This window comes from Carlito syrichta, unplaced genomic scaffold (assembly GCF_000164805.1).
Source record: "Carlito syrichta isolate Samal-C Ts95f unplaced genomic scaffold, Tarsius_syrichta-2.0.1 Scaffold302568, whole genome shotgun sequence".
NCBI classification, from domain to species: Eukaryota; Metazoa; Chordata; class Mammalia; order Primates; family Tarsiidae; genus Carlito; species Carlito syrichta.
In genome coordinates, this window is record NW_007246664.1 from 139,202 (window position 1) to 167,073 (window position 27,872).

Here is a 27,872-nt window from a genome sequence, read left to right on the forward strand (position 1 = left end):
ACTACATCCAACCTCAGTATGTATTTTGGAGTACCATAGTCTATATTAATAGCATTAAGTTAGGATTTAGAATGTAAGCAATGGAAAAAATGTTTTAGTTAAAATAAAGAGAAACTAGAAATTTACTAAGATGGAATGGCATCAAAAATACCTTATTCCTGCAAAGATAAAATTTCTGAAAAGGGTTTCAGCCCAGACGCAGTGCCTTACGCCTGTAATCTTAGCACTTTGGGGGTGGAGACAAGAGGATTGCCTGAACCTAGGGGTACGAGACCATCCTGGGTAACTTGGCGAGACCTTGTCTTTTCAATAAATCAAAAAATTAGCTGGACATGATGGCATGCGCTAGTAGTTCCAGCTACTTGGAAGTCTGAGGTGGAGGGATTTCAGCAGCAGGTTGAGGCCACAATGGCCATGAGCATGCCACTGCACTCCATCCTGGGTGACAGAGCGAGACTCCGACTCCAAATAAATAAAAAAGAGAGAGAAGGGTTTCAGATTTTTAGAAATGGTAACTCATCACTGTTCATTGTTAACATTTTTTTAGTAGAATTAAGAAAATTAGTGAAACTTAAAAGAGATAAATTTAAAAGGCAGTAAAGGATTTGCCAGTACCAGCAAGAGAATTATCAGGAATGAAAATTTGGTAATAGCTTTTTACATGTAAATTGATTTAACTTTCCCATTATAGCATCGAGTGTTATAGTAGTTACTTTTTGACTGTTTTCTTAAGTAAAGACTTTGCAACTCCTAGCAGCCTGTTGCTCACCCCAAGCAACATGGGTTAAGTATCAATGAAACCCAAAACTTCCATTTTAAAATTTAATTGTGAGAGAAAAGAATAAGAAGAAAATCAGAGACATAAAGATTCTGTTGTAATCAACAGCACTCTTTGTAATGTGGCTGAATGTGTACAAGTATGAAGTAGATTTGCAATAATTGTTAATATTTTAAATGAATTTTTCAGAGAACAGAATTTATTGAATATTGTTTAAATTCTAGTTTTCTGTTTCTATAAATCCCTTTTCTGTAGAATCCTAGTCTCCTTGATTCACTTCCTTAAAAAAAATTAACCATTAACATTTTGTCTTACCATTTAGATATTAACACTGAATGATTTGGTGATACTGTTGTGACCCTGTGACTATGATGTTCACTAACAGTTTCTAATTTCCTTATTTTGATTTTAGCAATATGGAAATAAGCCACCAGTATTTCTACAAAGTCAGTGTTATAGTTGGTATATTGATATGTATTTCTTCCATGCCATCTAGAAAGCTTTCTTTCATCATACGTTTTCCTTTTATAAAATATTTATTACATATTAACCTTGTTTTCTTTTTATTATTATTAATAATTATCACAGTATATCCTAACATAGGATCACTCATTATTGGAAAACTAAGGAATTATTTTTAGAATGCTAAGATACATTGCTCAAAATTAGAAACTATAGTAAGAAAACTTTTTTTTTCTATGAAGCATGTGGCTTTATAGACAGTGAGTCTATGGACTTCATGGACAGCAAGAGATTACCAATAAAGAAGAACTTAAACTATAGAGTGAACATTTTCTTTGTTTACTTGCACCAAATCATGATCAACATATTCATTCCTTGAACATAAGAGCTACTCATTTATCAGTGACACCCTACTCATTTGTCCCAGGTATGGCAAGGTTTCCATCATTAAGTAACTGAAAATAGTTGAGTACTTGCTCTCAGTTGAAACATTTTCTGTGACCCCATTCTATGTATTTTTGAAAATCATTATTGCCCTCAAAAATGCATCTTTTGCCGGGCTCAGTGGCTCAGCCTGTAATCCCTCGCCTTTGGGAGGCTGAGGTGAGTGGATTACCTGAGCCTGCGGGTTCGAGACCCGCCTGGGCGGCGAGACCTCATCTCTACAATAAATCAAAAAATCAGCTGGGCGTGGTAGCACACACCTGTAATTCCGGCTACTTGGAAGGCTGAGGCGGAAGGATCGCCGGAGCCCAGCAGGTCGAGGCTGCGGTGGCCGGGAGCAGCCACTGCACTCCAGTCTGGGCAACAAAGTGAGACTCCAACTCAAAAAAAAAAAAAAAAAAAATCAGCCGGGCATGGTAGCGCATGCCTGTAATTCCAGCTACTTGGAAGGCTGAGGCGGAAGGATGGCCAGAGCCCAGCAGGTCGAGGCTGCGGTGGCCGGGAGCGGCCACTGCACTCCAGTCTGGGCGACAGAGTGAGACTACAACTCAAAATAATTAATTAATTAATTAATTAAATAAATAAATAAAAATTTTTAGGAATATAAATAAATAAAATGCATCTTTCATTGTAATTAGTTTAAGTGCTTTTTATAGTTATATGGTTGTTTTTAAAAGCTTAATATTTTATATATAGAAATGAATATATGTAACACAGATATAAGTTGTGGCAATAAAATAAACTTCATGAAATCTCAACCCACTCAAGAACTAATTCATTACCAATTTCATTGCATCTTTTTATATTGCTAAATCATGACTTAATCATTTTTGATACTTAAAGCATTTATATTTATTCCAAATTCTAAAACTTTACATAAAGCCTGTTCTATTTTATAAGAACTATAAAGCTTTATGTATCACATTGGAATAATCAACATACTTAGATGGGAAAATACAAATGCATAACACAATAGCAGTTTGAACAAGCTATGTATTTTATAACCATGAGAATTTTACGTTTTATCCCATAAACATGACTTCTGGAGTAATTATAAATTAACTGTAATGTACTGGTTTTCACCAAAGGAGAACTTATCTTCTAAATCAGTCAGTTTTTTCACTTTACACATATGTGAAGTCTGTAATACGTAAGACCCACAATACACCAAAATTTTGTCTAGTCTTTCAAATGAAGATGTAGGGAATAAGTTATGTTAGGATAGATTTGAGGTAATCCACCATGTTGAATATCTATTTTAGCCATAAAGCTTTCTTAAAGTATGTTATATAGGCATACCCCAATTTATCACATTTCATTGATATTGCACTTTTTTTACAAATTGAAGTTTTGTGGCAATCCTGAATTTAGCAAGTCTGTCGGCATCATCTTTCCAACTGCATATGCTCACTTCGTGTTTCTGTGTCACAGTTTGGTAATGCTCATAATATTTCAAACTTTTTCATTATTATTATATCTGTTATGGTGTTCTGTGATCAGTGGTCTCTGTTGTTCCTATTGTTAATGTTTTGGAGCACCACCAACTGTGTCCGTATAAGACAGAAAATGGAATCAGTAAATGTATGTGTTCTGACCGCCTCACTAACTAGCTGTTCCTGTCTCTCTCCCCCTCCTCCAGCCTTCCTCTTCACTGAGACATAGCAATATTGAAATTAGGCCAATTAATAACCCGTCTATGTCCTCTGGGTGTTCAAATGACAGAAAAGGTCACACATCTTCCACTCGAAATCAGGAGCTAGACTTAGCTTAGAGAGGAAGGCATGTCAAAAGCTGAGATAGCCTAAAAGCTAGGCATCTTGTGCCAAACAGTTAACCAACTTGTGAATGCAAAGGAAAAATTCTTGAAGGAAATTAAAAATACTACTCCGGTGAATATACAAAAGACAAGAAAGTGAAACAGGCTTATTGCTGATGTGAAGGAAGTTTTGTGGTCTGGATAGAAGACCCAACCAGCCACTACATTCCCTTAAGCTAAAGCCTAATCAAGAACGAGGCCCTTATTCTCTTCAGTTCTTTGAAGGTTAAGAGATGTGAGGAAGCCACAGAGAAAAGTTGGAGGGTAGCAGAAGTTGCTTCATGAAGTTTAAGGAAAGGTACTATCCCCATAACATAAAAGTGCAAGATATAGAATCTGCATCAAGTTATCTAGAAGATCTAGCTAATACCATTTATGAAGATGGCTGCACTAAACAGTAGATTTTCTATATATATGAAACAGTCTTGCATATTTAGAAGATGCTATCCAGGACTTTCATGGCTAGAAAGAAGTCAGTGCCTAGCCTCAAGGCTTCAAAGAACAGGCTGACGCTCTTAGTAGGGACTAATGCAGCTGGTGACTTTAAGTTGACACCATTGTTCATTGACCATTCCCGAAATCCTAAGACCTTTAAGAATTATGCTAAACCTACTCTGTCTATGTTCTATAAATGAAACAACAAAAAGCATGTATGATAGAACATCTGTTAGTAGCTAGTTTACTAAATATGTTAGGTCCATTGTTGAGACCTACTGCTCAGGAAAAAAAAAGATGCCTTTCTAATTATTACTGCTAGTTGACACTGCACCTAGTCACCCAAGAGCTCTAATAGAGATGGACAAGGAGATTAATGTTATTTTCATACTTACTAACACAACATCCATTCTGTAGCCCCTAGATCAAGAAGTAATTTTGACATTCTAACCTTACTATTTAGGGAATATTATTGTAGTGGTATAGCTGCCATATGTAGCAATTCTGTTAATGAATCTGGGTAAGTAAATTGAAAACCTTCTGGGAAGGATTCACCATTCTAATATCATTAAGAACATTCTTGATTTATGAGAGAACATCAAAATTACCAGGAGTTTGGAAGAAGTTGATTCCAAACCTCATGGATGACAATGAGGGGTTCAGTGGAGGAAGTAACTGCAGATGTGGGAGTTACAGTAAGAGAACTAGAGATAGAAGGGGAGCCTGAAGATGTGACTGAATTGCTGCAATCTCAGGATCAAACTTTCACAAATGTGGAATTGCTTCTTATGGATGAACAAAGAAAGAGGTATTTCTTGGGATAGAACCTACTCCCAGTAAAGTTGTTGTGAACATTGTTGGAATGACAACAAAGGCTTTAGAATATTGCATAAACTTAATTGATCAAGTAGCAGAATTTGAGATAATCGCCCCCAATTGGAAAAGAAGTTCTATTGTGCTTTCAAATAGCATCACAGGCTACAGAGAATTCTTTCTTGAAAGGAACAGTTAATTGATCATTATTGTCTTACTTAAGAAGTTGCCACAACCACCTCAACCTTAAGCAACCACCACCCTGATCAGTCAGCAGCCATCAGGAAGGAAGCAGGACTCTCCACCAGCAAAAAGATGACAAATCACTGAAAACTCAGATGATTGTTAGCATTTTTTATCAATAAAGTATTTTTAAATTAAGGTACGTACATCCTTTTTTTTAGACATAATACTATGCCACTATGCCCAGCTAATTTTTAAATTTTGTGTAAAGATGAGTTCTCACTATGTTGCCCAGACTGGCCTCAAGCAATTCTCCTGCCTCAGTTTTCCAAAGTGCTGGGAATATAGGTGTGAGCTACTGCACTGGGCCAACATGACTTTTATATACACTAGGAAACCAAAAAATTTCTGAGTAGCTTTATTGCAATATTTGCTTTATTGCAGTAGTCTTGAACTAATCCTGCAGTGTCTCCAGTGAATTTCTGTACTTCATTTTAAAGGTTTTTTTAAAAAAAAACAAGGTAAAGACTCAAATCTGTGCATGCTTCATCCTTCCTAGTGGCTCTCTTAAGCCTAATATTGTTCTTCTCTATGGTCACTTGGCCAAAGTAGGTATATGCATCAAAATTGTCTTTTTAACTACTTTGATGAGCACAATGAATAGCTATTAGGTGAAAAAAACTCATTCAGTAAACACTCTCATAGATTAGTTATAATAGTGGTTTTTAAATGTTGCAGTATGAATGCAACACTAAGTTTTGAAGAACTTATTATCAATAGCAGGTGAGCTTATGTCCATGCTTTATATTAGGGAATTCTGTTACCTAACACACACTTCCTCCACTCTTGATTCATTGTGTTGGTTAGCCAGAGGGAGGACAAAGAATCCATTTCTTGGACCACCAAACTTAGAGCTCTCCCTTCACTTCCTCAAAAACCTTCTTAGAGCTAACTACACAGTGAACTTCATAACTGTGGGATTATTTTGATAAATGACTTTGAGAAATTAGAATGCTTTCACATCCAAAGCCTCTCAGTTCTCCTAACATCTTAATTTAGACAGCAAAAAGAGTACAGATGGTCCATGACTTATGAGAGTTTGACTTAATAGTTTTTTTTTACTTTAACATTGTATGTAACTGTCTTAATTTCAGCATATTTCAAATTTTGAATTTTTATCTTTTCAGGTGATGTGTGTTAAATGAGATATTCAACTTTCACAAACTCACCTTTGTGATAGATGAATCTGTGTAACTGTAGGCTAATGTAAGCATTCTAAGCACATTTAAGGCAGGCTAGGCTAAACTATAATGTTCAGCAGTGATACAGATTAAATTTTTAGGTCAGCCGAAGGGGTTGCCAATTTGGAGCTGAGAGTGTCAGCTCAATGAAATGGCCAGCCAAGCCCCAGAGAGGGTCGTCTTGAGGAGCTGGTAAGACTAGGCCCGGAAGTGTTGGCTCTAATGGGCTGGCAAGCCAGGCCCTGAGAGTGTTGCTGGTTCCATAGGCTGGCAAGCCTAGTCCCCGGAGTATTGGCTCTGATGGGCTGGCAAACCAGGCCCTGAGAGTGCTGCTGGTTCGGTGGGCTGGCAAGCCTAGCCCCCAGAGTGTCTCAGCTTTGGAGTCTCGCCTTTTTCCAGCAGCTCTGCTGGTTCAGCTGGCTCTGTTGGCTGGCAAGCCAGCTTCTGGGGTGCACGGCTCTTCAGCTCTGATAATCTTCGGCAGCTCTGAGATTCTTGTCTCATGCCCAGGAAAAAGGAGAGACATGCACAGTCAGAAAGTGAGAAAGTAGGTTTTATTGAAAGGACAGAAAAGCCCCCACAGTGGGAGGGGACCCGAAGGGGTTGCCAATTTGGAGCTGAATCCTGGTGCTTATATATCCCTCACACTGTGCTGATTGGCTAGCACTAGCTGTGAGCTGATTGATGGGCACTAGCTGTTCTGATTGGTCAGTACTGAGGGCCAATCAGCAGGAGGTAGGGGCCTAATGGTGAGCTGATTGGTTGCTTTATAGTCCCAGCAGTGAGTACTTAAGCTGTAGCTTGAGAGGCTTGCAGGGAGCTTGTTTACCAATACTGAGCCTGAGTGGCCTGCTGGGAGTTCACTGCATTGTTACCGGAAGACCCACCTGTCTGTCTGCCTAGCCTTTTTCTAGCTATCTCCTGTCTTAGCAGGTTAGACATACTTAAATGCATTTTGACTTATGATATTTTCAACTTATAATGAGTTTATTGGGATGTTACCCCATTGTAAGTTGAGGAATATCTGTATTATCTAGGCCAGAATAAAATATCTGACCAAACAAATTAAATATTTAACTTTTATCCTTTAGAAGAGGGGTCCCCAACTCCTGGACCACAGACTGGTACCAGTCAGTGATCTGTTAGGAACCAGGCCACACAGCAAAAGGTGAGTGGCTGGCAAGCTTCATCTGTATTTACAGCCGCTCCCCATTGCTCACATTACCACCTGAGCTCCAACTCCTGTCAGATCAGCAGCAGCATTAGATTCTCATAGAAGCTTGAACCCTGTTGGGAACTGCACACATTAGGGATCTAGGTTGCATGTTCCTTATGAACATCTAATACCTGATGATCTGAGGTGGTGATGCTAGAGCTGGGGAGTGGCTGCAAATACAGATTAACATGAGTAGTAAGGTTTGACTGCACAAAGACCATAATAAATCAATTACTTGCAGACTCATATCAAAACCCTATTAGTAAGTGGCAAGTGAGTTGATGTACTTCAATTGTACATTAAGTCAGAATCCAGCACTTATTTTAGTCTGCAGGTGGCCTGCCCATTATTTTATTTGCCACTTCCATCTGCATCCCTTTTTTTTTTTTAATGATGAGTTGTATAGCTACTTCCTTTTATATTACAATGTAATAATAATAGAAATAAAGCTCACAATAAGTGTTATGAACTTGAATCATCCTGGAACCACACACTGCCTCCCCCTGCCCTTGATTCCTAAAAAAGTTGTCTATCATGAAACTTACGCCAAAAAGTTTGGGGACTACTGCTTTATAGAATATACTTGGCCTCAATGCTTAATCATACTTAACTTTAGAAATAGTTCCCTATCTTGAGTTGCCTTTTATATATGTCCACTCTCAGCTATTCAAGTCTTTCAATTTTTAAAATTTCTTATTTTTTACTTTTTTTATTTTAAATTTTTTTATTTTAAAGATGTGGGGCGCAATTCAGGATTAGATATACAAATGTTCGTTATGCAGGTACGCTTGTTGATGAGGTGTGCCCCCCCCCCCCCTGGCAGTTTCCCACTACTGCCAATCCTTTTCTTATAGTATTACAATAATTGTTCAAGGTCCACTTATGAGTGAGAACATGTGGTACTCAGGTCTTTGTTTCTGTGATAGATCACTCAGTATTATACACTCTAAATCCATCCAAGTCACTGTGAAGTTCACAATTTTGTCCTTTATGACTGTGTAATATTCCATCATGTATATATACCACATTTTTTTTTATCCAGTCCTCTTTCAGTGGGCAGCATGGATGGTTCCATGTTTTTGCTATTGTGAGTAGTGCTGCAATAAACATACATGGCAGGTATCTTTTTCATAGAGTGATTTGGGTTCCTCCGGGTATATTCCCAGTAGGGAGATTACTGGGTTTAATGGAAGATCAATTTTTAGGTCTGTTAGGAATTGCCACACTGTTTTCCACAGAGGTTGTACTAGTTTACACTCCCACCAACAATGTAGAAGTATACCCTTTTCCCCACATCCTCTTTAGCATCTTTTGTTTTTTGAGTTATTGATGATGGCCATCCTGACTAGAATTAAGTGGTATCTCAGTGTGGTGTTAATTTGCATTTCTTTGATGACTAGTGAAGCAGAGCACTTTTTAATGTATATGTTGGCTGCTCGTATGTCTTCTTTTGAGAAGTGTCTATTCATATCTTTTGCTTACTTTGTAATAGAGCTGTTTTTTTTCTTTTCAGCACGTTTGAGTTCCTTAGAGATCCTAGCTGTTAGGCCTTTGTCAGATATGTAGTTGGCAAATATTTTTTCCCAGTCTGTGTGCTGTCTCCCTGCTCTCTTGATGGTTTCTTACAATACCTATGTAGCAGGAATCTCTACAGAAAGAGATGAAATACTGAGGCTACTTTGGCAGGAAACAGCATTTATTCGTGCCAGCACCACCTCATCGGATTTGCATCGAAAGGCTAAGCACCTAGTGCAGGGGGGCATTGCTTTTTATACATTTTTAGCTTCCTTGACCCCCGATAAGGCTTGCTTTTTAGTAACTTACTAGTTAATTGGGTATTTCATAGCTCAAGCTTACAGCAGAGTTACACTTGCACATTACAGATTGGGGCAACATTTCTTTTGAATATGTATCATCTAAGAAAGTTCTTATCTCATGGTGCTAGAACTCTTTCATTATTCTGGTAAGGCTTTTATCTTACAAGACTTGAGGGGAGGGCTCCCTGCCTCACCTAGAGAAGAGATAAGCCATTTGCATCTTTAAAAACTTTTCTTAAGCTATATATATCCAGTCATCTCAGTTTAAAAACGCGAGTATTCCAGGAAGTAGAGAATGCATTAATCACTGTTATCACGTGGGAAGCTGAATTTTATGAGTACCTTGCTGACAACATAAAACGACTACCCCTTTAGATCCACCACTCTGCCATTGTTTTTTTGTGGCACAAGTGAGCATATCACACAAAACAGTGCATCTGCCAGTCTTTTCCACTCCTTCCTACTCATCAGCTTTTTGTGATCACTTAATTGGTAGCCTTGCCTTTAAGATTTCTGACATTCTACAGAATTCAGAAATATTCATATATATGAATTTATAGATGTCGTTCATTTAAAGTATACAGTTTAGAGTTTCCAGTATATTCAAGATATGTGCAGCCATCACCACAACTTTAGAAGATTTTTATCACTTTAAAAATAATTCCTATCCTTTTTAGTTATCATCTTCATATTCCTTCATTCTCCCCACTCCAGTCTAGCCCTAAATAACTGCTAGCCTACTTTATCTCTGTAGATTTGCCTATTCTGGAATTTTCATATAATTAAGATCATATTTTATATATATATATATATATCCTATATAAGTCCTGTGTGTGTGTGTGTGTTTGTGTATCTATATATATATATATGATATATATTTATATATCATATAGGATTTTTGTAACTTGCTTCTTCCACCTAGCATAATGTTTTCAATTTTCATTCATATCGTAGCATGTATCAGTACTTCATTTCTTTTTTATTATTGTGGTAAAAAGTAAAACACAAAATTTACCATGTTAATTATTTTTAAGTTTAATGTTAAGTATATTCACATCGTTGCTAAATAGATTTTGAGAACTTTTTCACCTTGCAAATCCAAAATTCTGTACCCATTAAACCCTTCCCCAAAGCACCTGTTAAACATCATTCTACTTTCTAAATCCATTGACAACTTTTATTATGTGTCTATTTAAATCTTTTGAATATATGCCCAGAAGTGGAATTGCTATATATTGTGTTAGGATTTTGGTTTGGTTTGGTTTGGTTTTTTAGAGACTAGGTTTCACTATGTTGTCCACTCTGGTCTCAAACTCCTGGATTCAAGCAATCTGCCTGCCTCAGCCTCCCAAAGTGTTGGGATTGCAGTGCCTGGCTTATAGTAGTTCTATTTTTATTTTTTTTAGGAAGTTATACCATTTTCCATAGTGACTATACCATTTTACAACCCCACCAATGGTACAAAAGGGTTTAAATTTCCCCTATTTTCACTATCTCTTTGCCTTTTTTTTTATAGTAGCCATTCTAATGGGTGTGAAAGTATATCTTGTTATGATTTGCTTTTATATTTTTCTGAGGATGATGTTTGAGCATCTGTTCATATTGTTTTTGGCTATTTGTTTATCATCTTTGGGAAAATGTTTATTCAAGTCCTTTGTACATTTTTAAATCATGTTATTTGATTTTTTGTTGTTGTTGAGTCTTAAGAGCTTTTAAATATTCTGGGCATTAACCACTTATCAGATATATGATACACAATTTTTCCCTCCCATTTCATAGGTTGACTTTTCACTCTGCTGACCCCATTCTTTGATGCACAAAATACTTAAGTCTGATGTAGTCCCATTTATCTATTTTTTGCTTTAGTTGCCTGTGTTTTTAGTTGCCTGTGTTTTTAGTGTCATATCCAAGAAATAATTGCCAAGTTGAATGTCATAAATTCTTTTTCCTGTTTTCTTCTAGGAGTTTTAAAGTTTTAGGTCTTACATTTAGGTCTTTGATCCATTTTGAGTTAATTTTTGCATATATGTGTAATATAAGAGTCCAACTTCTTTCTTTTGAATGTGGTATTCAGTTTTCCCAACAACATTTGTTGAAGAGATTGTCCTTTTTCAGTCAGGTGGTCTTTTTACATTTGACCATATATGCAAGGGTATATTTCTGGGTTCTCTTTTGTGTTCAATGAGTCTGTAAATCTGTTTATGCCAATATCTTACTGTCTTGATGACTGTAGCTTTGTCATATGTTTTGAAATCAGGAAATGTGAGTCCTCCAACTTTGTTCTTTTTCAAAATGTTTTGGCTATTTGAAGTCCCTTGAAATCTTATATGACTTTTAGGATGAGTTTTCTTCTATTTCTATAAAAAAAAAAAAGTCATTGGGATTTTGGTAAGAATTGCACTGAATTTGTAGATCACTTTGAGTAGTATAGATATTTTAACAATATTAAACTTTCCAATCCATGACACAGAGTTTCTTTCCATTGATTTGTGTCTTTAACTTTATTTAGCACTGATTTGTAGTTTTCACTGTAGAAGGCTTTTAACACCTTAGTTAAGTTTATTCCCAAGTGTTTCAGTTTGTTTGTTTGTTTTGTTTTTTGTTTTTGTTTTTTTACATCATAGAATATAGTTTATTTAAAAGTAAATTAGAGAGAGAAGGAGAAGATTCACTCCCCCAAGGTGGGGGAGGGGGCCAAGACCAGGAAGCATGGCAACAGCCATAGTTCAAAGAGCACATGGCCACACCAGAGTCTAGAAAGGCAATGACCCACTTTTTAATTTTTGATGCTATTGTAAATGGGGTTATTTTCTTAATTTTCTTTCATATTATCAATTGTTTATTGTTTGTGTATAGAAATGTAACATGTTTGATTATTGATTTTGTATTCTGTAATTTTGCTGAAATTTTAAATTTTGTTGGATCACAAAATAGTATGGACATTAACAATATTAAGTCTTCCAATCCATGAATATTGGATGTCTTTCCATTTATTTGTCTCTTTAATTCCTTTCCTTTTTTTTTTTTTTTTTAATAATTGGATGTCTTTCCATTTATTTGTCTCTTTAATTTCTTTTTTTTTTTTTGAGTCGGAGTCTTACTCTTACTCTGTTGCCCAGGCAGGAGTGCAGTGGCACACTCACGGCCACCACAGTTTCAACCTGTTGGACTCAGGCGGTCCTTCCACCTCAGTCTTCCAAGTAGCTGGAATTACAGAAACACACCACCATGCCCGGCTAATTTGTTGATTTATTGTAGAGACGAGGTCTCACAAAGTTGCCCAGGCTGGTCTCAAACCCCTGGACTCAGTCAATTCTCTTATCTTGGCCTCCCAAAGTGCTGGGATTACAGGCTTGAGCCACCGTGCCCAGCCCTCTTTAATTTATTTCAGCAATATTTTACAGTTTTGGAAATACCTCATTCCTTTTTATGGCTATGTAATGTTTCATTGTATGGTTATAATATAGTTTTTCCATTTGTCAGTTGATGGATATTTGGGTTGTTTCTGTCATTTAGCTATTATGAAAGATGCTGCTATAAATATTTACAAACAAGTTTTCATTTCTTTTGAGAGTCCTTGCCTTTTAGAGCTGAATTTAAATAAAAGTAAAGACTCTTCTGGAAGTCCAGGATAGCAAAATTTGTTTTGAGTATGATCTATTTTTATTGCTTTGAATAGACATGAAAAAAATTTTAAAATGCAATTCTCTTTCTGCAGAAGCTTGAGAAACCACACTTGAGACCTCTTATACATCAGTTTTACAAATAGTTGCTAAGATACTATAAACTAAATATATAGTTGACAAAAACATACATGAGTAGTATTCAGACTGGCAGTAATCAAGAACTTACTATCTTGAATGAAGTCTTAAAATAGATAACAGACATAGACTGGCAACAAAAGTAAAATAATAGTCTGGGTTTAAGGAAGTCATAGCCATTCACATGGAGATGAGCAAGCATTACACCAAAAAGAATGACTTGGCTAGAGGAGTCCAGCTGAGGAGTAATGAGTTTAGATGTTTGCAAGATATCTATTAAATTAGTCAATGAACTAATTTGCCTTGGAAAGAGACAGAAGACTGAGGAGACGACATGTGAGCTGAATCTTGAAGAATGTATGAGATTCACCATAAGGAGAAAAGGGGAAAGAAAGCAAACATTCCTGTCCAAGGCAACATTATCTGCAAAGACATGGAGACTAGAAAAAACTCAGAATGTTTAAGTTGTGGCAAGTCATACTTTGTATCAAAAATTGGACATTTGTCAGAAGTAGAGCTCATTCTCAGTATAAGTATTTCCCTCATTGTGCTAGATGTGTCTTAAGCCAACCTTACAGAATTTTTTTTTAATTTTTATTTTAAAGATGTGGGATACACTTCATGATTAGGTATACAAGTGGTAATCATACAGATAAAGTTTGGGTCCCTCTTTGGTCCCCACTTCACCTGGTCTGAGATCAGTTATTGACGTTATATGCCCCCCTACCCCTACTCCAGTAGTTTCCAGCTACTGCCAATTCCCTTCTTATCAGAATTCTTATTAAATGATTTGTTTATTATTTTGTAGTCTAATGATGTTTGGGTGGATTGTAGCATTTAAATAATAATATTATTCTTTATCATATACACATTTTTCTGAATCCAGATTTATTATTTGGGCCACCTCAGAAATTTGAGGACTGCCTTTTAATGCTTTATGTATATGTTAGAATGGGCATAAATATTATTGCAAACTTCCAGAACAAAGTATTTAGTTTCCAGTATCAAATGTAATTAAATCATGATTGAATAGATTCTATACCATAGGAACCTCCCAAAATGGAGTTGTACAATAAGATATATGGGTAGCTCAGGCATTAAAGATAGAAAGCAAGTGAGCTGATGTTCTTTTGTCTAAACTGTTAGTAAGATCTTAGTTAACTTTCTTCCACTTCTGTGTCTCCAAATTTTGCAAAAGCAGGGATAATCATTACTCCTATTCTCAGAGCATTACATTAATGTATTCATTTACATTTTAATCCTCAATGAGAGCTACAGCTGTCTGTCTCCATAGTTTTTCAAACTTAGCAAAGTTTGCCTTAGACTGCAAGGATAAAGAGAGCCATGCTGAGCATGTTTATTTTGGGCTACTGGCTATAGCTAAGGATAGAAAAGTGACGATGTTGTCAATACTTAATGGCCAGTAGTTCTTTGTAGCTTTTTTTTTTTTTTAGTGTTACTGATGATAACATAGACCACATTTACTATTTTAACTGTTCTTAAAGGTAGAGTTCGATGGCATTAAGTACATTCCTATTGTTCTATAACTATCACCACCATCCATCTCCATCACCATCACCACCATCCATCTCCAGAACTTTTTGGTCTTCCCAAACTGAAATTCTGTACCCACTAAACACAAACTCCCCATTTCCTCCTCCCCACAGCCCCTGGCCATCACCATTCAACTTCTGTCTCTCTTATGTAACTGCTTTGGTACTTTATAAGTAGAATCATATAGTATTTGTCCTTTTGTGCTTAGCTTATTTCACTTAGCAGAATGTCCTCAAGCTTCATCCATGTTGTAGCATATGCCAGAATTCCCTTCCTTTTTTAAGGCTGAATAATATTTCTGTATGTATATATTACATTCTGCTTATCTGTACATCTGTTGATGACCACTTGGATTGCTTTAACCCTTGACTATTGTGGATAATGCTGCTGTGACCAAGTCCTTCCTTTAAACTTTTGGATGTATAGTCAGAAATGCAGTTGCTGGTTCATTTGGTAATTTTTTTAAATTTTAAAAATGTGGGGTACAATTCAGGGTTAGGTATACAAATGATCATTATGTGGGTACCCTCACATGGTAATTACATTTTTTTTTTACTTGTAACTTTTTTAAATGTGAGGGAAATAAAGGAAGAGCAGTAGATAGTTTCCAGTATTAAATTAAATCATGTTATGTTGGCATGTTAAAGGTTCTAAATCTAGTGCTATTGCACTCCAGCCTAGGTGACAGAGTGAGACTCAAACTCAAAAAAAAAAAAAAGTTCTAGATCTAGATTTTTCAGTCCTACCTTAACCACCTATCAGATATATGACTTTAGGTAAGTAAATTGTCTTGTTTAAACCTTAGTTTCTTCATCTGTAAAATGAGCATAATAGTACTTTATTAGATGTTTGTGGGATTAAATGAGATTATATGTTATATTATTTAGGAATTTATAAAACATTAATAAGCATTTACTAGATTAATGGGGCCAGTTGCCAGAAAAACTCAGCCTTTGTGCTGTCTTTGGTTATTAACCACTATTAGTGCACTATTGAAAATCCCAGCAAAGTCATTCTTTTAGGATCAGAGATGGTATAGAGCAGACATGTCCAACTCACGGCCCAGGTCAGCTAGTAATGCAGCCACACAAAATCTTTTAACATTATTTTTTTTTTTAGCATTTATTTTCTTTGTGGCCCCTTGCATTGATCCAGATTTGAAGTTCACAATCATGCCTTATTCATAACTTCACTTTTTGACAGTACATACATTTATGAGCAGCTTTTTTTAGTTATAAGGCACATGAAGAGCAAAATTCAAACAAACATTTCTGAAGAGTACCTTGAGAACTCACTAAGAATTGCAACTACTTCCATTGAACCAGACATTGTTTGGTTAATTTTACAAAAACAAGGTCAAATTCCCACTAGTTTTATATTGTTCTCATTTTTTCTAAACTTTTTAATAAAAATATAAAAAGTAAAAGAAGTTTATATATATATATGTATATATATATATATATATGATATAGTTTATGTGTAGCCCAAGACAATTCCTGTTTACCTGATGTGGTCCAGGGAAGCCAAAAGATGGACACCTCTGGTGTAGAGCTTACATTTTAATTAATCACCTGGGGCTAGATTAGTTCCAGATAAGGGGCCATACCAGGTTTATTGTGACTGTGGACAAATGCCATTGGGCTCACTCCAGGGACTACTTTATAGTTTCAGGTTCACTTGGAAGCTAATGTTGTATAAGTGAATACAAACCAGACCTGCTGGGCCCACCACTTCCCTTACCTACAGAGTATGGTCCAAAGCTCCAGGAAAGCTCTGGAACAGCTTTAAACTCCCAGGAGTATCTGAATTTGCTATTCCTCTAGAATCTGCTAAGAAGTTCTCTCTTCCAATTCAGATGTCTAAAGGGAAGAGTCAATATCACTGTAGCTATGGGTCAGAGTTTAAAATTAGAAATCTCTCTGTATGTAATTCTAGGTCCCAGGATCTAGCAACTGCAGGTCCTAGGAGGCTAAGGTCAAAGTTAAAAACCATAGACTCATTTATTCAGCTCTGGAAACAATGAAGTCAACTAATGTATACAAATACCAGCCAGGTGCAATGTCTCACGCCTACAATCCCAGCACTTTGGGAGGCTGAGGTGAGAGGATTGCCTGAGCCCACAGGTTCAAGACCAGCCTGGGTAACTTGGTGAAACCTCATCTCTACAATAAATAAAAAAAACTTAGCTGGGCATGGTAGTACATGCCTGTAGTTCCAGCTACTTGGAAGGCTGAGGTGGAAGGCTCACCTGAGCCCAGCGGGTCGAAGCTGTGGTGCCCACAAGTATGCCACTGTACTTCAGCCTGGGTGACAGAGTGAGACTCCAACTCAAAAAAAAAAAAAGAAAGAAAGAAGAAAAAATAAACTATACAAATACCTCATGTAAATCAAGTCCTATAATACAAATACCTTGATTTTTTTCCTTCCTCTTCCTCTTTTATCTCCTATTTTTCTTTTCTTTCTTTAAAATTAATAACAAAAACAAAAGTTCTCACTAGGACGTTTAAGGAATTGATCATGACTCTTGAAACTTTTATTCTTGCGGGCACAAGTTCAAATTCCTGAGCCAAAAGTGACTGTCATCCAGAGTAGTTTGAATACTTACTTCACACAAAAGTTTACTGATGCTCTTCTTATAGTCACTAAATTACTTAGGTTAATGAAACCAAAATTAAAGGCTAAAATTAAAATGGAATGATTGGGAAACTCCTTTTTCTCTTTGATTTTACCTTTGTAAGAAAAATGCAACTTTATGACTATGAAAATGATGTGCTCATTGTAGAAAACTTGGAAATTTTCTGAAAACTTTAGCAAAGGGAATAAAAATTATAAATCTAACATTTTAAAGTAATGAATGCTTTATATGTTCATGTATGGCCTTTCTGTCTTTTTCTATTGATATGTACACATGCATCTTAATATAGTTAAGATTAGGCCAAGCGTGGTGATTCAAACCTGTAATCCTATCACTTTGGGAGGCTGAGGTGAGGGGATTGCTTGAGCCCACAGCTTCGAGAACAACCTGGGCAACTTGGTGAGACCTTATCTCTACAAGAAATCAAAAAAAGTTAGCCGGACGTAGTAGCTCATACCTGTAGTTTCAGCTACTTAGAAGGCTGATGCAAAAGGATCATCTGAGCCCAGCAGGTCGACACTGGGATGGTCATGAGTGTGCCACTGCACTCCAGCCTGGGCAATGGAGTGAGACTGCAACTCAAAAATGAATAAATATATGTACATATATATATATATAAGAGAGAGAGAGAGAGAGTTATTATATACTGTATGTGTGACTTTGCATTTTTTTATGTAAGAATTTTCCTATGTTGATGACTATTCTTCCTTAATAATACTTATCCTGCATAACTTTTATCATAAGGATATAGCATTGCTTATTTAAACACCTATATTATTGATCTTTGAGTTTCTATTTTTCACTAATATGTTACCAAAACACCAGAGGTTTTTAAGGGTCCCTTTGTTTGCTGCACAGAAAGCCATTCACTGAGACAGCAAACAACAGCCAAGGAGAATGGGAGATAAGTCTCAAATCAATCTCCCACCAATTGTAATTGGGCCAATTGAAATATACTGGAGGTAGGAATGTAAAACAGCAATTAGGGAGGGGTAAGAAAGCAATTATATTGAGTCAACAGTGTGGCCTCTCATTGTTTGGATGCAGTATTTTGGTGAGTTTTAGCCTATTGCCTGATGATAGGTCTGCTGAGGAATGAACTCCAATACGGCAAATACACATTTCAAATTTTAAGACTGGGAGGTCAGTTTCTATGTTTATTCAAAAAACCATAAATATCAGTCCTATGGGAAAATTGGGCCAGTTTCATAAGCAACTCTGAAATAAACATGTGCATAAAGATTTATCCATTTCCTAGGAAAGATTTCTAGAAGTGAAACTGAAGTTAGTGGATATGAAAATTTTTAAGATTTGGCTTTTGTTGAAAAAATCATATTTGGGTTGTTAAAGGATTAGTGACACATCAGCTGAACACATCTTTAATGACTGTATAGCAACTCATATTCAGATAATTCCTGCAAGCATTACTATGAAATGACTGAATGTGATCTTTTATTTCAGGCACAAGGATGCATCTCTTCTTTTTGTCCCCTATTTCTTGGGACAGAAATCAGGAGGTCTGGCTGAGGCCATGTACAAGCTGTGTCAGACAAGCAGTCATGCCCATCTTGTTTATGACTGCCTGCTTACCCCCATTGTGCTCAGTATTTACATTGTCCTTCTTTTATCTTCCTTCAGATGGAATGGGGCGAGTTCTTGCTCAAGATGTATATGCAAAAGACAACCTACCCCCCTTTCCAGCATCAGTAAAAGATGGCTATGCTGTCCGAGGTAAATATTTTGGTTTTCTTAAGTATCATTAGACTGACACTGTATTTTTTCCAGATTTTTGGCTTAGCCCAGGCATCCAGTGATTTTTTACATCTGTTTTCCCATGGTGGTCAGAATAACTTCATTTCACAAATAACCATGTTAACCAATATCTTTTCTGGCACAATCTTCATTAACACTTTTCAGTTAAAGTACTATAATCACATGAAAATTCTTACTTGCAAATAAACATGGATCAAATACAAACTCTGTACTATAAGTTATTCTTTTGACCTGTACACATTGCCAGACAGCAGATGTTCTTGGTCTAGAAGTCTTCCATATGTTTTCAAGTTGAAAACATGTATATGGTCCAATAAAAGAGAACAGATTCCCAACAAACGGATGTTCTCCTGCTTTAAACTCAAGTATCAGTAAAGTACTTTATGAAAAGCAAGCATAAGAGAAATCCGTAATTCTCTGTAAGATGCTGTATTTCAAAGCTCTGAAGTCCCAGATAGTACTGACAGCTCATGCCCTTGAAGATGCCTGAGATTTCATAAAGCTTAGAAGCAAAACCTAAATAGCATTTGCCTGCCTAAAGCCCAATCTGAGAACCTAGAATGAAAATTCAGCCAAATTGCTTAGAAACACTTGTCATTTCTTTGGTTTTGTTTTTATTTTTCCGTGTACAACATGATGTGTTTTTTGGGGGGTTTTTTTGAGTTGAAGTCACTCTGTTGCCCAGACTGGAGTGCAGTGGCCGCTCCCAGCCACCGCAGCCTCGACCTGCTGGGCTCCGGTGATCCTTCCGCCTCAGCCTGCCGAGTAGCCAGAATTACAGGCATGCGCTACCACGCCTGGCTGATTTTTTGATTTATTGTAGAGATGAGGTCTTGCTGCCTGGGCAGGTCTCGAACCCGCGGGCTCAGGCAATCCACTCACCTCAGCCTCCCAAAGGCATGGGATTACAGGCTGAGCCACGGAGCCAGCTGATGTTTTTTTAAAATACGTATTTGTTGTGGAATAGTTAGGTTGAACTAATTAACATATGCATTACCTCAAATTCTTGTCATTTTTTTTGGTGAGAAGATTTAAAATATGTTCTCTTAGTAATTTTCAAAATAAAATATATTATTATTCTGTTACTGGTTATGGACTCAAGGCTGATATTGAAAAATGTATTAAAAATTTTTCCAGTTTATCAGAGCTGTTAAGAATACCAGTTCCTTTTTAGTGGCCGTTTATGGAGTCTTACTTGGTTTTATTTTTGTTTTTAAATTACATCTAGCCATTAAAATAAAGACTGGACATCCCTAATTCAAAAATCTTAGAGTTGAAGTGCTCCAAAATCTGAAACATTTTGAGTGCCAACATAACACCACAAGTAGAGAATTTCACACCTGACCTCATGTGAAAGGATCTCAGTTAAAACAGTCAAGCCTGGGTACAGTGGCTAATGCCTGTAGTCACAGCACTTTGGGAGTCCAAGGCAGGGGAGGATTGCTTGAGCCCAGGAGTTTGAGACCAGCCTGGGTAACACTGAGAGACCTTGTCTCTATTAAAAAAAAATGAGCTGGGTGTGGTGGTACATGCCTGTAGTCTTCCCTACTTGGGAGGCTGAGGCAGGATTGCCTGATCCCAGGAGGTCAAGGCTGTGGTGAGCTGTGATCACACCACTGCACTCCAGTCTAGGCACAGAGTGAGACCCTGACTCAAAAAGAAAAAAAGAGAGAGAAAAAGAAAAGAAAACCATAGTCAAAACTTTGTTTCATGTCCAAGATTATTTAAAATATTGTATAAAATTACCTTCAAGCTATGCGTATAAGGTATATTTGAAACATACATCCCCAAGATCTCTCATTATGTGTATGCAAATATTCCAAAATCCAAAAAATTTAAAATCTAAGACACTTCTGGTCTCAAGCATTTCAGATAAGGGATGCTCAGCCTGTATTTCCTTTTTCTTATAATTAAATATATTAACTAATCTCCATGGTCCATCACTATCTCTTAGTAGTATCTTCTTATGTTGCAAATGGCTGAGGCAATGGGCTTTGAGCAAAGTTTGACTGATTTGGGCTCTGTTACCAATTTCATCTGTGTAACTTTGAGCAGGTCACTTACATTTTTTGAGCCTTAGTTTTCTTTTTTTTTTTTTTTTTTGAGTTGGAGTCTCACTCTGTCACCCAGACTGGAGTGCAGTGGCCGCTCCCAGCCACCGCAGCCTCGGACTGCTGGGCTCCAGCGATCCTTCCGCCTCAGCCTTCCGAGTAGCCGGAATTACAGGCATGCGCTACCAAGCCCGGCTGATTTTTTGATTTATTGTAGAGATGAGGTCTCGCTGCCCAGGCGGGTCTCGAACCCCCGGGCTCAGGCAATTCACTCACCTCAGCCTCCCAAAGGCGCAGGATTACAGGCTGAGCCACCAAGCCCGGCTAGAGCCTTAGTTTTCTTATCTGTAAAACTGCAATAATAACAACAATACTCTTCCCAACAGATTGTTATGAGGATTAAATAAAACCATAGAAAGACTTAGTAAAAAACCTGGCACACAGTTTTAAAAAGCATTTGATAATTGGTTTTTTTTAATCTTTAATAATATTAACTGCTGTTATTATACACACATTTTCTCAGACCATCTCTGAAAAAGGAGTAACATTTATCTGAATTGGAACTCATATTCTGTGTAAATAAAATGGTGGAGAAATTGAGTTTATGTTTTTTATTTCCACAAGTATATCCTTTCTCAAGAAGACTGTCTTGGATCCACCTCTTTCAACTTGATCTCACTAGATTAGAGTATTCTGAAGTTGGCAAAGTCTAAACATAAATAACAAATCCCCAATGGCTCCTATGTTTTTTTCTGCTAAATTGATTCCTTCTACAGTATTTACTAAAATAAATATTGTCAAGAAAGAAAATTATTTTATTCTTCTGGTTTCTTATTACACATCTAAAAAGTAAATTATGTTTTGATTTTATAATTTGTAGCCATACAGGATTTCTATAAAATGACAAAGAATTCTTGGCTCTAGAGTAGAGCAACCAGCTACAGCAGATGAAATACCAGAGACAACAAAGTCTATTTTTTTAACATTCTTATTATTATAAAGTAGAAGAGAATAAGAAAATAAATTATTTGAGGCATAATTATTCCCAGACAGAATATTGTTCTGTGATTTTTACATGAAATAGCAACAGCTCAATAAAAAGAAACTGTTGGTGTTAGCTTTTCTTGTTGCACAAAGAGCAGGTTCACTACGTGAGCCATAAAATAGTCTTTCTGCTATAGTACAGTCTATCAAAAAATTTTCTGTAAAATTATCATTCAGTATCTTGTTTATCCTTTTGTTTTGGACTGATGTTATTTTTTAGTTATTTCACCAAAAAAAAATCTGAAATGACATTTCACATTATAAAAAGTCTTAGAGATTATCTACCATGCAGTAGATTCACATTATTTCTTTCTTGCAAAGTGTTGCTAGTTTTCTAAGATGTGTAACATATAGCAGAGACATAACACATAACAGATAACCATTGTGGATATAGTTAAACCTCAAAGTATGAACGGCTGTCATGTCTATATACATACATATATATATATATGAACATCATAAATTAAAGCAGCAAAAGTCTTCAGTAGACAAAGAAACATGGTCTTATTACCATGCGGAATTTTTCACTTTACATCGCCTCACCTTTCTCTGTAATTCAGGAAGATAAACTCTATAAATCCTAAAAGTTATTTTATCATATTCAATAATTAAGGGAATTTTCATTTTTTTGAAAGTAAATGCAATTGATAGTCTCTTCTGTGTTATAATACCACCCCCAAGTCGTGTTTTGGTAAAGAATATTCTTGAAACACTTGTTGTGGCTTTGTACCACTCTCTACTTCGAGTACCTCCTTCTCTCTACACCTGTCTTCTGTTACTCTGGTTCCTTTCTCCCCACTCCCTATATTCTCCTTTTTTTCTTCTCCTTTGACTTTACCTTGGTCCTTCCAGTAATAACCAGTGGCCCTCATGAGCAGTGCTCACCATCTAGGTGTAAAGAGATTGCTAACTAGCTCCGGAGCACTAAACATTAGCCAGTATCCTTCAGAAACGTGTGAGATACAACTCCAAACCAGTTGGAAGATCACTTGCTTTAGGTATGTGGGTTGAAAAATCAAGGTGGTAATAAAATAAGGACATAAGTAGAAACAACTTAAAGTAAACAATAAGAAGAAAATGTAAAAAAGGAAGGAATCAAGTGATGATATAAATAATAGGAAGGCTTGTAACCTAATAAACCTAAGACTGTATTTAGGAGGGAGTGAACTTAAAAGATAAAAGTAGATAAAAGGAAAAAATTGAGGCTGGGCACAGTGGTTTATGCCTGTAATCCCAGCATTTTGGGAGACCAAAGCGGGGAAGATCACTAGAGCCCATGAGTTCAAGACCAGCCTGGGCAGCATCGCAAGGCATCATCTCTACAAATAAAGTAAAATAAAATAAAAAACTTAGCCAGGCATGGTGGCACACATCCATAGTCTCAGCTACTTGGAAGACTGAGGCCAAAGGATCACTTAAGTTCAGGAGGTAAAGGCTGTGGTGAGCCATAATCATGCAACTGCACTCAGCCTGGGTGACTGAGTAAGACCCCAACTTAAAAAAAAAGAAAAGAAAAAATGAAGTGGTATGTTAACAATTAGAATCAATACAATATTGTTATTCTTTATGTTTTTGAATTTTCTTTCTCCCTTCACACTGATTAATCTAACCATCCTCTTGATGCAGTCATTCCCTCCTGTATAGATGCCGGTGTCCATTGTCCCAGTTTTTTCTTAGTTGTTAATAAAAGCAAAAATATCTCAGAACTCCAAGTTCAACTTTCTTGAAAAAGTTCAATTTGAAAGGCTTATCCCTTCAGAGCTTGTTTTGGGATCATTTAGAAAAAGGAAGTATTTTGAATAAGGGGGAATTATTTTGAGTACCATGGATAACATAATTCCAAAAGGATATATTAAGAGAGAGTTTTGCCATTTTGGTAATGTTTTTATTTTATTTTATTTTAAGGATGAGGGGTACAATTCAGAATTAGGCATACATGTGATCATTGTGTACAGGTAAAGTTTGAGCCTGCATTTGGTCCCCACTTCACCTGGTTTGAGATCGGGTACCCTTATTGATGTTGTGTACCATCCCCACCCTACCCCAGCAATAGCCCACTGCTCCCAATTCCTTTCTTACAGTATTATGGTAAATATTCCGGATCTGCTTATGCGTGAGGACATGTGGTACTCAGTTCTTTGTTTCTGTGATAGATCACTAAGTATGATAGACTCTAAATCCATCAAAGTTGCTGCAAAGTCTATAATTTTGTCCTTCTATAAAGGCTGCATAATATTCCATCATCTATGTGTACCACATTTTTTGTATCCAGTCCACTTTCGATGGGCAGCACAGGTGGTTCCATATTTTTGCTATTGTGAACAATGCTGCAATAAAAATTTGTGTGCATAATGTTTTAAAAGTTTTTTTCTTTTTTTACATTCTGATTAAAAATGGAAGGTAACATACAGAAAATGAAAAAGAGCATTTTTAAATTTTTTTATTATAAAGATGTGGGGTACAATTCAGGGTTAGGTATACAAATATTGATTATGCAAGTAACCTTGTTGATGAGGTATGCCCCTCCCTCCCCTAGCAGTTTCCCTTAACTGCAAATTCCCCCCCTCCCCTGACAGTTTCCCATTACTGCCAAATGCTTGAAAAAGAGCATTTTTCAATTGTCCATTATCTCACTGACTGGCCACTATTAACATTTTATGGGTTTAACCCACATCTAGTGGGCTAAAGTGCACTAAAAATCAATATAGACCAGTCCACAGTCATTTTTATTTAGGACTAGTTCAGAATTTCTTTTTTTTCTTTTTTTCTTTTTTTTTTTTTTTCTGAGTTGGAGTCTCACTCTGTCATCCAGGCTGGAGTGCAGTGGCACGCTCATGGCCATTGCAGTCTCGACCTGCTGGGCTCAGGTGATCCTTCCACCTCAGCCTTCCAAGTAACTGGAACCACAGGCACATGCCACCACACCCGGCTAATTTTTTGATTTATTGTAGAGACAAGATTTTGCCAAGTTGCCCGGGCCAGTCTTGAACCCTGGTTCAAGCCATATACTCACCTCGCCCTCCCAAGTTTTGGAATTACAGGCTGAGCCACCAAGCCCAGCCGTGTTTCAGGATTTCTTTTTTTGTTTGTTTGTTTGTATAGTGTCTATTTAAATCCTCTTTGGCTGTAGCTGGTTCTCCAATTCATTTGACAGCTTATAATTGCCTTCCACCATAGGGTAATTTTGTTGAAGAGGAGGGCCTTATAATATGGGAGTATTGCTCATGTAAGCAAATAGATAGCTTGGAAGAATTAATTTTAGCTAATTCTAAAAAGTTTAAAATATTTGTATTTAAGTAAATAATACCTCCTTTTTCAGTACTAACAATTAACAGGCATTTCCCCCTGCAAGATAATAGTAAAGAATTACAAAATGCCTTCTCATCCTATGCTCAGTTCCCTGCTTTTCTTTAAAAAAGGCAGCAGATTTAAAATTCCAAACAAAATTTGCATAATTTAATCCTTTGATATAATTGCAGCAAGCATTACTTATCTTATTCCAGTTTTGTTACCTGCTCTTGTCACATTTCCCACCCCAATCCCTCCAATAATTGTAATGTTAATATACACATAAATACTGTTACCCCATTTCTATCTCCCATTCTTAGACAGTATAGCTCCATCAGAAGAGTAGACAGATTATTCCTTCTGCCTTATATCTCTTTCAAATACTTCCTAGGGTCTCTGAAAGTTATGCCATCTCTATGGACCTCAGTTTATTTAGCCTAAATATGGAAATGATGAGACACTTCGTTTTTGAAGATAAATGAAAAGCTAAACACTGTTACAAGAGATTTAAAGAGAGATTACATATGGTTGGAAAATTAAAATGAAGGATAATTCTGACAAATGATTTGGAGATAATCATTTTCCATATACATTGCCACAATGATAGTTACCTAGTGGTATCAATTTCATATCAATGATGTAACCAGAAATCTTCAAATAAATAGGTAAACAGAGCCTAAAGTGTTTTCTGGACATTATAAAAAGAAGGAAAAGGAGGGAACAGCTTCAGGGTCTTGCATTAAGCATTATGAATTGCTTATATAATGCATTTGTGTTTAGGGTTCAGTTTATGTTGGTTTTGTTTGTTTGTTTTGCTTTCTTTAAATTAAATTCTACAGTTACATAACAGAAAAGAAAACTCATTAGCAGATATGTCTGAATTAGGGGATAAAATATTCTAAGTCTTTTTGAAAATCCTTGGAATCCATCCATCTTTTTCTCATGGCACACTGTAGCTTACTTCATTTCTTTCTTTCCAAGCTTTAGATTCAGGTGCCATCATGCCTCTACTTCAGCCCTTTCACACCCAAGCTTGTAAAATTCGTCTTGAAAACTGACAACTTTTTTTTTTAACCTATCTCTTTAATAGATATTTTTAAATAAGTATTGTCATGCACCACACAACAGTGTTTCAGTCTACAATGGTTCACATATATCATGATGGTCCCATAAGATTATAATGGAGCGTAACAATTCCTCTTGCCTAGTGATGTTAATGGAGCAGAAAAATTCCTATTGCCTAGTGATGTCGTAGTCACTGTAAGGTCACGTAGTGAAATGTAATGTATATGCTCATAAAACCATGTTTCTTTCCTTTGGCCCTATCCTAAACCTACTGAATCAGAGTCTAAATTTTTAACAAGATCCTCAGATGGCTTGTATGAACAGTAAAGGTTGAAAAACACTGGTATATGGGCCATAATAAAAATTACTTCTCTGTTGGTACCAAGGACCTTCTATATTTTTGGTTGACTATGCCTTCCTTAGCCAGCAACATAGTGATGCATTTACCAGATAGAAAGGGTCAGGGTAAGGTGGAGAACATGATTCAGGTGAGCACATATTTTCTACCAGTTGGTACACCCTCCCTGATAACGAAAGAATAACCTTGCTTTTTAGAATCACTTCAGAGCTCTTTTACGTGTTGACTGCTCTGAGACTTTGTACCAGGCTTGCTCCTATACCGCTCCAGGTGATCTCAGCCACTCATTATTTAGTGACATGTATTTACAGCATTTGTACTATGAGCATTTTGAGTATATGTGCTTGTGTGGGGAAACAAGGGGAAGGAGGAAGATTGAAGAGCCAGGGATCTCAAAAAAGAAGTCTTGCTCTCACTCCTGCTCTCTCTCATACACACACCTACTTAGTTCACTTATCCTTCATATTCAAATCATAAATGCTTTATCAAGCTTTCCCTAACCCCCTCCAGTGTAGCTCAGGTGCTTTAATTGTATATGCTCATAATACCATGCTTCTTTTCTTTGGAAAGAAAGGTGGATTTTTTTCACCATATGTGATGAAATAAATTTTCTATCCTTTTTCATTTTAAAAAAATGTTTTAAAAGTTGGTTTTATACCCCATCTCCATTGTGATCCAGAGTTTATAAAACCTTGTGACAATCTGACACTGCATTACAATAGAAGCAAAGTCCAGTTTTACTCCCTACTCTGTCCCCAGCCCTAGTATGACACTCAGTAGAAATTTGCTGAATGAATGAATAAAAGAAATGAATACCTTCAAACGATATTATTTTAAAAGTATGATTATCCCCATTTTTACCAACAAGAAAACTGAAGGTTAGAAAGATTTAGTAATTTTGCTGAAAGCCCTGAAGATAAAAATAAACAGAATCAAAACTCAGATTCAGTTTTGCTTTACTCTAAAGCCATGCTAATATCCCTCTTGCACAGGAAGTAAAGAGAAAATTTTTAGGTTGCTGCAGGAGGTAGCAAACTGAAAATTATTTTTCTAGTACAGAAATAAATAAAAATAAGTTTATTTTTATTTGATATACAGTTAGTATGGAACTCTGAAAAGTAATTGATGTTTTAATTTT

At 36.5% G+C, this 27,872-nt stretch overlaps 1 protein-coding gene across 1 annotated transcript in view; it reads left to right on the forward strand.

Annotated features, from left to right (window-relative positions):
- LOC103259229 (gephyrin-like) overlaps positions 1–27,872 on the forward strand; it is a gene marked incomplete at its 3' end in the record, with an annotated part of 154,653 nt that overhangs the window by 125,236 nt on the left and 1,545 nt on the right. Inside the window, exon 6 of the mRNA XM_021711754.1 lies at positions 18,794–18,886. Coding sequence (XP_021567429.1) covers positions 18,794–18,886 — 93 coding nt within the window. The remainder of the gene's footprint in view (positions 1–18,793; positions 18,887–27,872) is intronic.